The sequence below is a fragment of the Bubalus bubalis genome, chromosome 19 (genome assembly GCF_019923935.1).
Source record: "Bubalus bubalis isolate 160015118507 breed Murrah chromosome 19, NDDB_SH_1, whole genome shotgun sequence".
NCBI classification, from domain to species: domain Eukaryota; kingdom Metazoa; phylum Chordata; class Mammalia; order Artiodactyla; family Bovidae; genus Bubalus; species Bubalus bubalis.
In genome coordinates, this window is record NC_059175.1 from 3,914,503 (window position 1) to 3,928,696 (window position 14,194).

Genomic DNA, 14,194 nt, shown 5'->3' on the forward strand with positions numbered 1-14,194 from the left:
GAGGCTGTGGAGAAAAGGGAACCCTCCCACACTGTTGGTGGGAATATACATTGGTGCAGCCATGAGAGAACAGTAAGGAAGTTCCTCACAAAACCAGTAGACTTGCCAAATGATTTAGCAATCCTGCTTCTGGGTACATATCCAGGTAGACCTCTAACTCAAACAGATAAGCACCTCAGTGTTCACTGCAGCACTATTCACAGCCAGGGCGTAGAGACAACCTAAGGTCCACCGACAGATGATAAAGATACAGTGTGCGCACACAGAGATACAATGGAGTGCCACTCACTGACAGATGAGTGACAGATGACAAAAATACAGTGTGCGCACACAGAGATACAATGGAGTGCCACTCACTGACAGATGAGTGACAGATGACAAAGATACAGTGTGCGCACACAGAGATACAATGGAGTGCCACTCACTGACAGATGAGTGACAGATGATAAAGATACAGTGTGCGCACACAGAGATACAATGGAGTGCCACTCACTGACAGATGAGTGACAGATGACAAAGATACAGTGTGCGCACACAGAGATACAATGGAGTGCCACTCACTGACAGATGAGTGACAGATGACAAAGATACAGTGTGTGCATATAGAGATACAATGGAGTACCACTCACTGACAGATGAGTGACAGATGATAAAGATACAGTGTGCGCACACAGAGATACAATGGAGTGCCACTCACTGACAGATGAGTGACAGATGAAAAAGATACAGTGTGCGCACACAGAGATACAATGGAGTGCCACTCACTGACAGATGAGTGACAGATGACAAAGATGCAGTGTGCGCACACAGAGATACAATGGAGTGCCACTCACTGACAGATGAGTGACAGATGATAAAGATACAGTGTGCGCACACAGAGATACAATGGAGTGCCACTCACTGACAGATGAGTGACAGATGAAAAAGATACAGTGTGCGCACACAGAGATACAATGGAGTGCCACTCACTGACAGATGAGTGACAGATGACAAAGATGCAGTGTGCGCATATAGAGATACAATGGAGTGCCACTCACTGACAGATGAGTGACAGATGACAAAGATGCAGTGTGCGCATATAGAGATACAATGGAGTGCCACTCACTGACAGATGAGTGACAGATGACAAAGATGCAGTGTGCGCACACAGAGATACAATGGAGTACCACTCACTGACAGATGAGTGACAGATGACAAAGATACAGTGTGTGCATATAGAGATACAATGGAGTACCACTCACTGACAGATGAGTGACAGATGATAAAGATACAGTGTGCGCACACAGAGATACAATGGAGTACCACTCACTGACAGATGAGTGACAGATGATAAAGATACAGTGTGCGCACACAGAGATACAATGGAGTGCCACTCACTGACAGATGATACAGTGTGCACACACAGAGATACAATGGAGTGCCACTCACTGACAGATGAGTGACAGATGACAAAGATACAGCGTGCGCACACAGAGATACAATGGAGTACCACTCACTGACAGATGAGTGACAGATGACAAAGATACAGTGTGCGCATATAGAGATACAATGGAGTACCACTCACTGACAGATGAGTGACAGATGACAAAGATACAGTGTGCGCATATAGAGATACAATGGAGTACCACTCACTGACAGATGAGTGACAGATGATAAAGATACAGTGTGCGCACACAGAGATACAATGGAGTACCACTCACTGACAGATGAGTGACAGATGATAAAGATACAGTGTGCGCACACAGAGATACAATGGAGTGCCACTCACTGACAGATGATACAGTGTGCACACACAGAGATACAATGGAGTGCCACTCACTGACAGATGAGTGACAGATGACAAAGATACAGCGTGCGCACACAGAGATACAATGGAGTACCACTCACTGACAGATGAGTGACAGATGACAAAGATACAGTGTGCGCATATAGAGATACAATGGAGTACCACTCACTGACAGATGAGTGACAGATGATAAAGATACAGTGTGCGCATATAGAGATACAATGGAGTACCACTCACTGACAGATGAGTGACAGATGATAAAGATACAGTGTGCGCACACAGATACAATGGAGTACCACTCACTGACAGATGATAAAGATACAGTGTGTGCACACACAGAGATACAATGGAGTGCCACTCACTGACAGATGAGTGACAGATGATAAAGATACAGTGTGCGCACACACAGAGATACAATGGAGTAGCCCTCACTGACAGATGATAAAGATACAGTGTGTGCACACACAGAGATACAATGGAGTGCCACTCACTGACAGATGAGTGACAGATGATAAAGATATAGTGTGTGCACACACAGAGATACAATGGAGTAGCCCTCACTGACAGATGATAAAGATACAGTGTGCGCACACACAGAGATACAATGGAGTGCCACTCACTGACAGATGAGTGACAGATGATAAAGATACAGTGTTTGCACACACAGAGATACAATGGAGTACCCCTCACTGACAGATGATAAAGATACGTGTGCACATATAGAGATACAATGGAGTACCCCTCACTGACAGATGATAAAGATACAGTGTGTGCACACACAGAGATACAATGGAGTAGCCCTCACTGACAGATGATAAAGATACAGTGTGCACATATAGAGATACAATGGAGTACCCCTCACTGACAGATGATAAAGATACAGTGTGTGCACACACAGAGATACAATGGAGTAGCCCTCACTGACAGATGATAAAGATACAGTGTTTGCACACACAGAGATACAATGGAGTACCCCTCACTGACAGATGATAAAGATACAGTGTGCACATATAGAGATACAATGGAGTACCCCTCACTGACAGATGATAAAGATACAGTGTGTGCACACACAGAGATACAATGGAGTAGCCCTCACTGACAGATGATAAAGATACAGTGTTTGCACACACAGAGATACAATGGAGTACCACTCACTGACAGATGATAAAGATACAGTGTGTGCACACACAGAGATACAATGGAGTACCCCTCACTGACGGATGATAAAGATACAGTGTGCACATATAGAGATACAGTGGAGTACCACTCACTGACAGATGAGTGACAGATGATAAAGATACAGTGTGTTCACACATAGAGACAGTGTAAGAGACCTCTGGAACAATGTTAACTGCACCAGTATTCACATTATAGGGGTCCCAGAAGAAGAATACAGAGAGAAAGCACTTTAGAAAATATTTGAAGAGATAATAGCTGAAAATTTCCCTAACATGGGAAAGGAAACAGTCAACCAAGTCCAGGAAGTGCAGAGCATTCCAAGCAGGATAAATGCAAAGAGGAACACACTGAGACACATAGTAATTAAATTGACTAAAATTAAAGACAAAGATAAAATATTAAAAGCAACAAAGGAAAAACAATAAGTAACATACAAGGGAACTCTCATAAGGTTATCAAATGATTTCTCAACAGAAACTACAGGCCAGAAGGGAATGGTATGATTTATTTAAAGTGATGAAAAGGAAGAACCTACAACCAAGAATACTCTACCCAGCAAGACTGTGATTCATATTTAACAGAAAAATCAAAAGCTTTCCAGACAAGCAAAAGTTAAGAGAGTTCAGCACCACCAAACCAGCTTTACAACGCTGAAGGAACTTCTCTAGGCAGGAAACACAAGAGAAGAAAAAGACCTACACAAAATAAACCCCAAACAATTAAGAAAATGGTAATTATATTGCCAATTACCTTAAATGTAAGTGGATTAAATGCACCAACCAAAAGATATAGACTGGCTGGGTGGATTAAAACAAGTGCATGTATGCACTTCTGCTTACCACACTGCTCTACTTAACCCCTCCAAATTGTATGTATTTATTTTATATTGTTAGGTTAATCATGTTTCCATTATGGCTTGCAATTGTAATTACCTTTTGTTTTTGTCTGGCTATTGATTGTGAAAACATCTTTTACTATTGTGATTATGTAACTATTATTAACTTAGTACCATTGTATCATGATTGGTCAACAGAAAATAATATAATTTTATATCACTAAAACTACCATTAAATAGAGAAACCTGTAACCACTTTTAAAAATCCAGATGCTTATCAGAATTATCTTGGAAATTTTTGAAAAATACAAATGCTCAGATATTTCTTTTTTTTCCTCCAAAGCTCCAGATAAACATATTTAATGAGCAGCCATGTTTAAAAACAACCAGACTTTATGAGGATATTTTCATTTTATATAGTTGGTTTCACTTTTTCTATTTCCTTTTCACTGCTCATTTATGTTTTTCAATTTTCTGTCTCTCTTTTTTTTTTTTAATGTTCTTTCTCAAGTCTTTATCAAGCATCGTAGCAATCAGGCATAGTAGAAATGCTTTTGTGTGTGTATGTATATATGTGTGTATATATGAGTGCAGCCATGAAATTCAAAGACGCTTACTCCTTGGAAGGAAAGTTATGACCAACCTAGACAGCATATTCAAAAGCAGAGACATTACTTTGCCAACAAAGGTTCGTCTAGTCAAGGCTATGGTTTTTCCTGTGGTCATGTATGGATGTGAGAGTTGGACTGTGAAGAAGGCTGAGTGCCAAAGAATTGATGTTTTTGAACTGTGGTGTTGGAGAAGACTCTTGAGAGTCCCTTTGGACTGCAAGGAGATCCAACCAGTCCATCCTGAAGGAGATCAGCCCTGGGATTTCTTTGGAAGGAATGAGGCTAAAGCTGAAACTCCAGTACTTTGGCCACCTCATGCGAAGAGTTGGCTCATTGGAAAAGACTCTGATGCTGGGAGGGATTGGGGGCAGGAGGAGAAGGGGACGACAGAGGATGAGATGGCTGGATGGCATCACTGACTCGATGGACTTGAGTCTGGGTGAACTCCGGGAGTTGGTGATGGACAGGGAGGCCTGGCGTGCTGTGATTCATGGGGTCGCAAAGAGTCAGACAAGACTGAGCAGCTGAACTGAACTGAACTGAACTACTCACTGACAGATGAGTGACAGATGATAAAGACACAGTGTGTGCATATAGAGATGCAATGGAGTGCCACTCACTGACAGATGAGTGACAGATGATAAAGACACAGTGTGTGCATATAGAGATGCAAGGGAGTGCCACTCACTCATAAAAAATGAATGCCGACTGCAGCAGCATGGATGGCACAGAATTATTGCACGAAGTGAAGTAAGTCAGAAAGAGAAAAACAAACATGGTATGATATCACTTATGCGTAGAATCTAAAATATGACATAAATAAACTCATCTATGAAACAGAAATAGACTCACAGACATAGAGAACCGACTTGTGGTTGTTAAGGGGAAGAGTGAGTAGAAGGAAGGATGAATTGGGAGTTTGGGGTCAGCAGATACAAAGTACTACATACAGTATGGATAAACAACGGGGCCCTACTGGATAGCACAGGGAACTATATTCAATATCCTGTGATAAACCATATGGTAAAGAACATGAAAAAGAAAATATATATAAGTTTTGGGTTGGTCAAAAAGTTTGTTCAGGTTTTTCTGTAAGATGTTATCAAAAACCTGAACACACTTTTTGGCCAACCCAATAAACCCAAATCACTTTTTGGTACCACAGAAATTAACACAACATTGCAAGTCAACTATACTCCAAAAAAAAAAAAAAATTGAGAAAGAAAAAGAATCACAAGTAGGCAAAAGGACTCCAGGTCTACTCACTTCAACCTTGAGGCCCGCCTGGAAGCTGATGCCGTCAGGGATGGTCGTCTGGAACTCGGCAATGGTGTAATACTCTTCCTCCACCTGAGGTGGGATGGGAGGCTTGGGCAGGTTGAGACCTCGAGGCTGGTACAATTAAACACAGTGTTAAATCCAATATAACTCCATTCCCCAGCGCTGAATGAGGGGCCAAGGGACAGGGCACACAATCACCCTTAAAGGGGTGCTGGTGGGCCCATATGGATTCTAAGGGACAAAACAAAGGGGATTACTGACTATCATCTTCTAGATAAACCCTTCAGCTTTAGGGTGATAAGAAAAAACCTGGGACTTTTGCCCACAGTCATGAAAATTAGGTGCAAGACAATATTCTCTGAACTTAAGAAATAGCGAGGTTTGTGAAATGAACACAGGTTTCCAAGTCAGACACACCGGTGTGACTTTGGGCAAAGCCCATCCCCTCCTGAGAGCCTCAGTTCCATCTCCTGTAAAATGGGGATAATAACAGGATCTACCTGGTGGGGTCACCATGAGCATTCGATGATTTCACGTAGTGAAACGTGAGCACACTGCCTAGCACCCAGTAGGTGCTCAGTAGATGGCAGACACTAAAAATGAGAGGCCCATTTTTCACGGTACTGCTTAGAGAGGTACCTAAGAATTAAAAATGGAATATGAGAGTAAAATGCCAGAATGGCACCATAAGAGAAATGTGTGCCTCATTCTGTTTCAGTCTCAAGTCACCTTATTGGAGAAGACTCATTTACGACAAAGCAGAGTGGGCTCAGGAGGCAGAGAGCACACGCCCAGGCCTAACTGTCACAAAGCCATAGGCCAGCTGTGCGATCTCCCTGGACCCGAGTTCTTCCACCTGTCAATGGGATTAGCTTCACAAGGCTGCTGTGTAAAAGAACCCATCCTTGGAAAGGGTGAGGTGAGTGTTGGGGTCCAGTCTTAGGTCAGGGGCTGGCTCCTCAGTTGCAAGGGTCCACTTACTATGGTCATATCCCGGCGAGGAGGGGGTCTCTGCCTCATCTTGGGTGATCCTATAAAGAGACGAGATCTTGTTTCACAAACGATGAACATAATCCCTGAGGTGGACACCAGGACAGATCCGACCTCTCCTGCAGGAGATGAGGTATCATGTTTTGCACAAGCGTCAGGGAGCGGCTGTGATCCTTCCTGTGGGAGGAGCCTGATGGGGGCAGGGCCACGCAGATTGGGTCCAGGACTCTCTATTAGCAATGGGATGCTTCTGAGTCCTGGAGCAATGGAAAGCCTTCCAGGAAAGGCAACAAGTGTAATGTGAGGTGGGAGGCAACAAGTTATGTGACTTTGAGCCATGCGGCCCTCTTCTGAGGAGTGGGGATAATGCCTGCCTCCAGGAGGTACTGGTGGAGATGAAAGTCAGAAGTACAGGCTTGCCTCTTGGCACGTGGCAGGGACGCATTAATGTTACTGCCCCTGTCTTTGTTTGCTCTGGAGCAAACCCAAATTAAATAATGCATAAACAGAGCCAAACAAACCTGGACTGATGACTTCAGGGGTTTTTACTCTGAAATTGGGCTGCTCCTGCTCTGGGTCAGGAAGAGGATGACTGCAGCGGGCCAATGCTCCTGGCTAAAGGCAGACTATTGAGGAAGGCACCCCACATGCTGCCAGAGCTGATTTAGTTTGAGTCTACACAGAGGGGTGGTTTGTCAGTTGGGGTGTGGGGAAGACTGCTAAACTCTTAAATACCCATTTCCTCTGTCTCTTATTAGAATAAATAGCAACAGAATTTTAGCCAGACACTTGACTGCCTACATAAGATGACATTTCCCAGACTCCCTTGCAGCTAGGTAATGCCACGGGACTCAATTCATTCAGTTCAGTTGCTCAGTGGTGTCTGACTCTTTGTGACCCCATGGGCTGCAGCACTTGAAGCTTCCCTGTCCATCACCAACTCCTGTAGCTTGCTCAAACTCATGTCCATCGAGTAAGTGATGCTATCCAACCATCTCATCCTCTAAGTCTGGCCAATGGGATGTGGCCAGACAATCTACTCTCAGGTGTGCTGGGAACATTCAGTCGTACAATATATACAACAAAGTTCTGAAAAGCAAGCTAAGTAAAGAACTATCTTTGGAGTAAACCCAACACAGGGTCCATTTTTTCTTCCCCAGGCTCAGAAATGAGGCCCTGTAGACAGAACACTGGCCCTTGAGTCAGAAGGCTGTGGGTTCAAGTCCCACTGTTCACTATCTGGGTGGTTTTGGACAAACCACTTCATGTCTCTGCTTCCTAATCTGTAAAACAAAAGCAGTGAGTCCTACAAAGTTTGTTATGAAGGATCAGTAAGACTGATTATAACATTCCTGGCACACGGTAGGGGCTTGAGAAACAGGAGGTCTGGTGATTATCATGAGACAGTGGAAAAACCACAGCTTGAGTAGGAGAGCCACATTTCTCCACTCAGGTTCTGTAACTTGCTGGTGGGATGATCTGGAAACAAGTGACCCGGGGCTGTGAGCCCATTTTCTTATCTACAGGATGGAGGGCCACAGGGCTGCTGTGAGGGTGAGGGACAGCGACAGCCTGTGAGCAGCTCTGGACACAGAGCCTGCCATGCCTCTGGGAGCCAGGTGGGTGCCACTTACTCTGCCTGATGTCACTGTCGGGCACGGGGCGGCCCTCCAACCGGCCATCCTTCTGGTTGTTAAGCAGCTCCTTCTCCCGGCCCACCGAGTTCTGCTGCCGGGAGACGCCGTCGAGCTCCAGGACGCCCACATGGGCGGGTGAGCCAGGGGCCAGCTTTGGGGGTAAGGGTTCCCCGCTGCTCTTCCTCAGGTAGGAGGCTGGGGCCCAGCCCTCTTTGCCCTGGTACCTGGGAGGAGGGGAAAGATGTTGTCCAGCCTGCTCTGCCAGGCCCATGGGAAGAAGCCGAGCTCCTACAATGAATCTCCCTTCTGGCCCCAGATGGTAGGAACGATGGACCATCACTGCCCAGGGCCAGAGGCTGGCACACTGCTTGCTGCCTCCTGCTGAAGCCTAAGCCCCCAGCTGGGCATTCAAGGCCTCCCCAGTCTGGCCTCTCCTTGCCTCCCTGGCCTTGGCTCTCACGGCAACCTCCACACCCCACCCACCCCATGTAGCCTGCAGTCTTCCAAATGCTCCACTATCTCTCACCCTCTTGCCCCAAGCTCCTGCTCTGGGAGACCCTCTGCCTGGAAAGCCCATTCTCTATCATCCTCCTCTCTATCATCCCAGCTCTGCTTCAGGTGCCCTCTCAAGGCTTTCCTGAGCCTCCTTCCACAGTGCCCCAGTGGTCTTGCCCACACAACACCATCCCATCTAAAACGCACAGGGATACTTGGCTGTGATGGTCTTGTTTCCCCACTTATGAGGTGCTGGGGGTGGAGATCACGGGCAACTCATCTCTGCATGGGGCCTCACTGCCCGTGAGTTGAATGAAGAAAAAAGGGGACAAGTGGACAAACTGCCAACAGAACTGGCAAGAGTGAGCGGCCACAGAGCTCTGCTACTGTCCTCATACATCCACACGGTCATCACTGCAGAGACAACAGCGAAGGTAACTGCCACTCACGCACGCCTATCCGTGCCAGTCCTGTTTCAAGCACTTTATAGCTATTATGCATTTCATCCATCCAATCTGGTGGGGGTGGGTGGCAGGAATGGGTTCAGCCCTAGACAGCGGGCACCTGTCTGTGCTGTTCACCTCTGCTCTGCAGCCTCTTCCCAGCAGCCATAGCTGCCCGTACAAAGCCTGGTATAGGCGGGGTGGGGCTCCGGTCACAAGCAGATTAAAACGTGTTAAGATGGGAATGGAGCAGGTCGGGGGCTGGTTCTAGGGTAACCAAGGGTCACTGAACTCCAGAATGACTGACACCCTAAGAGCCCAGCTCACTGAATTCCAAAGGGAACTGAACAAGTGTAACAATCATTTAATTCTCTGCACCATGGAGTGTGGTTGAACAGCATTACCGGAGGGGCTGATTGGGGACCACAGGTGTGCAGGAGGTGGCTCGTGAGAACCAACTGTTCACGTCCCTTCCCAGCTCCACGTTTAGCACCATCACAATGGAAGCTTGAAATCCACCACGGAGGGACGACTTACACCGTGGAAACTGGCAAACACCACAACTCAAGAGCATTTTTTCCTTCTGGGACTGGCTGTTAAACATTTGCCGGCAGACCACTAGTCTGAACCACAAAATAGGTGTCCAGACCTTTGGGGAATATGCCTAATGGACTGGAGATTGCACATAGCAGGGCCATCTCTCATCAAGAATCACTTTAAGTGCTAAACAGCACTGTGTTTCTATAAGAAGGGTCCTTTTCAACTAGAAGCAAACTTATAAGGAGACAGAAATCTGCAGATTTTGGTGTCTATCAATCTTAAAACACCCTTTGAGAAGGACTAAATCTCGTGCCAGCTGGAGAATGCTGGGCCCCACACGATGCAGGCACCACCCTGAGACAGTTCATCATCGGGAGGCACTGCTGAGTGGGCTCTGGGGTCAGAAAGGTGCAGGTTCACATCCTGGCTCCGTCACTTCCCAGCTTCGGCCAAGGCTTCTGATGACCACGGCCACATCCTGCTGCCGCCTCGTGAGGGACCTGAGCCCAGCCGAGCCACCTGCATTCCACAGCCACGCAGTTTGGGGATGATTCGTTACATCACAAGATAAAACACACTCAAGACATGTGACCTGCCACTGTCATTATAAGTGTGCGCTGAAGTGTTAGTGGCTCAGTTGTGCCCAGCTCTTTGCAACCCCATGGACTGGAGCCCACCAGGCTCCTCTGTCCATGGGATTCTCCCAGCAAGAATACTGCAGTGGGTAGGCATTCCCTTCTTCTCCATCCAGGGATCGAATCTGGGTCTCCTACATTGCAGGCAGATTCTTCACTGTCTGAACCACCAGGGAAGCCCATCACTGTTCTAAGTACGCCTTCATACCTCAGTTCTGAGGTCCTGACTCTCAGGAAGCCTTCTTGACTCCCAGGCTGAGGAGCTGTCTTCTGGGCTCCGAAGTCCCCCATGCATTCCTCCTGCACTCACTCAGTGCCCTGCCCTGTATGTGCGTCCGAGTCTGTCTTCCACGCCTGAGGGTGTAAACTATTGTGTCTTTCTCACTGTTGAGTCCCCAGTTTTCACAATACAGCTTGGCCCAGAATAGATTCTGGTGTAGGTTTGCTCAATGAATGAAGCGTCACATACTCAGCCCTGGTGACTGGCCCCAGTGTCTTGCCTCACACCAAGGCACAGACACCAGGGGGCAGGGCCCCCAGACTTCCTGTCTTGCCTAAAACTCCTGAGGTTGCCGCCTGCCCACCCGAGTAACCAAGGAGGGAGTTCCCAGGACTCTTATTACTAAAACTAGGAAAGTCCCAAGCACAGCAGGATGAACTGGCCACCTTGCCTACCGATGAGCTTTTGATTCCATCACATAGAGGAAAGAACTATAACAAAGTGTTGGAAATGCCGGTCTCCACCAGACTCGGAGAGATGATGGCAAATGATGAGCTTTAGGACGGGCTACAGTCCATGTGGTGTTACCCATCCTGTTCCTCTCAGAGTGGGGCTGGAGTAGGAAATCACTCCCACACGGCAGCTTCAGCCTCCAGTTACTCATTACGAGACACACCTGGAGGTGAAGACCAGTTTTGCTCAATGGGGTTATTGCTATCTGTGGTTCAGTGTGTTCAGAGACAGTTTTGCTTACTATGGCTTTTTAGAGAAGGATATGGGTATGGAAGGACGCCAAACAGCACAGAGGAGAAGTGACCTTCTATGGCTCAGGCTGAAGCCTCATCTCCTCTGCAATCATTTACGGACATCTGTGCAGCTGGAGTCCACGTGGCCTGAAACCCACCCAGCTGCAGAGGGTACCTGATCTTCCACCAGCCTTCCAGGTTTTTCTGGATGACCTCCACCATGGCTCCTCTCTCCAGGTTCATTTCATCTTGGTCACGGGCTGTGTAGGGGTAGATGACTGTGTACTTCTCTTCTGTGGGGACAAAGGTATGCTGGGGTAAGTCAAGGATGCTGTAAGCTTGTAATGTTGATGGCCAAGGCTGTGATCCTGAGATGCCCTTGCAGGGAAGGCTTTCTTCCAGAGGCTTCCGTGCACCATCCTTCCCCCAGTCCCCCACCATGCCCCAGTGACCCTCACTTAGCCCTGGATGACCCTGGTCAAGCAGCAACAAGACACAGGACAAAGGGCAGGTCCTCAGAAATCCCTCAGCATCACACATCGCACTCACCTTCCTCAAATCTGTGTCTCAAGGTCACCTTCCTTGAACGTGCCTTATGTAATACCCAGACCCAGGGCACCCTCACCCTACTTAACAGGAACAACCTTCTAACATATCAGATTATCTATTTATCTATTATGCTTCATCTCTCTTTCCCCAGATAGAATAAAGAGTTCCAGAAAGGCAGGATTTGTGTCTGTCTCGTTCATTCCTCTATCTCTAGCACTGGGAATATTTCGGAACTATTCAGTAAAATAGCCAAGGTTTAGTAAATGAATAAGTCCTGAAGGCCTGGTGGCAGTCACCTTGCTCATGCTGGGGTAGAGGAATGGTGTTAAACCCTTGTGGTGGCTCCTCTGCAGTCCTTGTTGGTGGAGGGGTCAGGGACAAGCTGGATTTGGCAGCATATGGTTTGGGGTTCAATCAGTACCACGGAGGAGATAGCCATTTTTCATTATCTAGCTGGTAGCTGATTTCCACTTTTCATTTATTTTCAAGTCCCTGGATCCAACCATGCCTGAAGCTTAAGTTTTATTAAAAAATTATTTTTTAATTGAGATATAATTGACACCTAACACTGTGTTAGTTTGGTGTGTACAACATAACGGTTTGAGATATGTATCATGAAGATTGCCTGCTTCTGTTTTTATTAATGTCACCGGGGTGCCTTCCATCCCCGTCTCGGTGGATCCCGGCTCCCTTACCCCCAGAGCCAAGAGAACTGCCTCCAGCAGGGTCACTCCCACTGCCCTGCAGGCCCCTCTGGAAAGCTGTTCATTGTCACACTCAGACAGGGCCCTCCCCAGAGCAAGGGCACAGCTCCCACCCCCGGCACTGCGGGCAGAGACTGCTGAGACAGATAACAGATGAGAGTCCCAGGGGAGCCAGTGAGCAGGGGAAGAGGGCCTTCCTGTTTCAGTTACATTCCAGACCCCGGGGAGTCACCGAGCCAGCTGTGCGCCGATGCTGATGGTGTGTCGGGGAAAACACCACGGGCTGCCTGTGGCCTGCCCAGCTGGCGCAGAGGGAGGCGGAAAACACACAGGGCGTTTATTTATTTATTGATCTAGCCCCCTGACCTGCGCGGCGGGGGCTGAGCTGACTCAAACGCCACACATCCTGTGCACAGCAGAGTCAGCGGTTCTGCTCACTCACGGATGCAGGCTGTGAGGGCTGCAGCGGGGCATCCAACCCCGTGGAGGCAGAGAAGTTCTGTCTGGCTAGGTGAGAAGGGCACTGCCTGGGCCCCAGAATAAACAGGGTCATTACTACGGGCTCCAAACTCCTGGGGGTTCTCTAGCACCCAGAGGCCCTTTCTGGACTCCATCGAAAGTCCAGTGATCCCTAACAAAGCTGAAGGCGGGAGGCCTTGTGGACTGCATGGTGCTGACACCACCTGCTTACCACCCATCTGCCCGTCCCCTGGTGGCACCGCCAGCCTCCAGCCACATGTTTGGGTGAGGCTGCCCTCACCAGCACCTAAAGGGAGGGTCCAAAGTGACTGGCCACTGTGATTAGTTTAGGGATGGCACATGACCCTGCTGGGTCAGCTGGAATCAAATCCTGGGACTGTGTTGAAGGAGAAGCATGTTCTTTGGTGGGTGTCCCCAAAGAGTGCCTGTAACTACCATCACCATGAGAGAATGGTTCCAGCAGGGCAGAGAATGGAGCTGAGGGTGGCAAGCATGAGTCTCAGGTGCCAAGGGCAGGTGGAAAGGAAAGGTTACCTGCCAAGCCAGTAAACAAAGAATGATGCCCACCATCAAGCCATCAGCCACTGCAGCCACCCCCAAGAGTGCACCCTGAGGGTAATTCAGTTGTATAAAAACAGGAAGCATTCTGTGCTCTGGGTACTGGCCCAAGATAGATAAGGTACATATCAAAGGAGTAATTTCAATGAGTCCAGACTCTTGCATCTTTCCACTCATAGAAAAGCACGAAAATCATTAACTTAAGACGTTTGCCTTTTGTGATTAGCAGTAATCTTTCAATGTTAGACTACGTGTTTTGTTTTTTTCAGACAAAACTCCCCTATATATTCTGGCTCCTCCCTTACCTCTTTGGGGGCAGTGCCTCAGATCTATCTGAGAGGCTGTCTCCCAGGCTACAGTCCTCAGTAAGGTGCCTGAATAAAACTTAACTCATTGCTTTTAGGTTGTGCATTTTTCTTCAGTCGACAGATGTTTTCAAGCTCCCGAATCCAGCCATGCTTGAAGCTGCCTCTACCTAGAGTTTTCAGCGACCTGAGTCAACACA

The 14,194-nt window shown here is 47.6% G+C and overlaps 1 protein-coding gene across 1 annotated transcript in view; it reads right to left on the minus strand.

Annotated features, from left to right (window-relative positions):
- The window catches only part of SH3PXD2B (SH3 and PX domains 2B), a 124,258-nt gene that overhangs the window by 16,920 nt on the left and 93,144 nt on the right, over positions 1–14,194 (minus strand). Inside the window, exons 9-12 of the mRNA XM_025270848.3 lie at positions 11,574–11,691; positions 8,317–8,543; positions 6,674–6,723; positions 5,678–5,803 (exon numbers count right to left, since the gene is read on the minus strand). Of these exons, the coding sequence (XP_025126633.3) occupies positions 5,678–5,803; positions 6,674–6,723; positions 8,317–8,543; positions 11,574–11,691 (521 nt within the window). The remainder of the gene's footprint in view (positions 1–5,677; positions 5,804–6,673; positions 6,724–8,316; positions 8,544–11,573; positions 11,692–14,194) is intronic.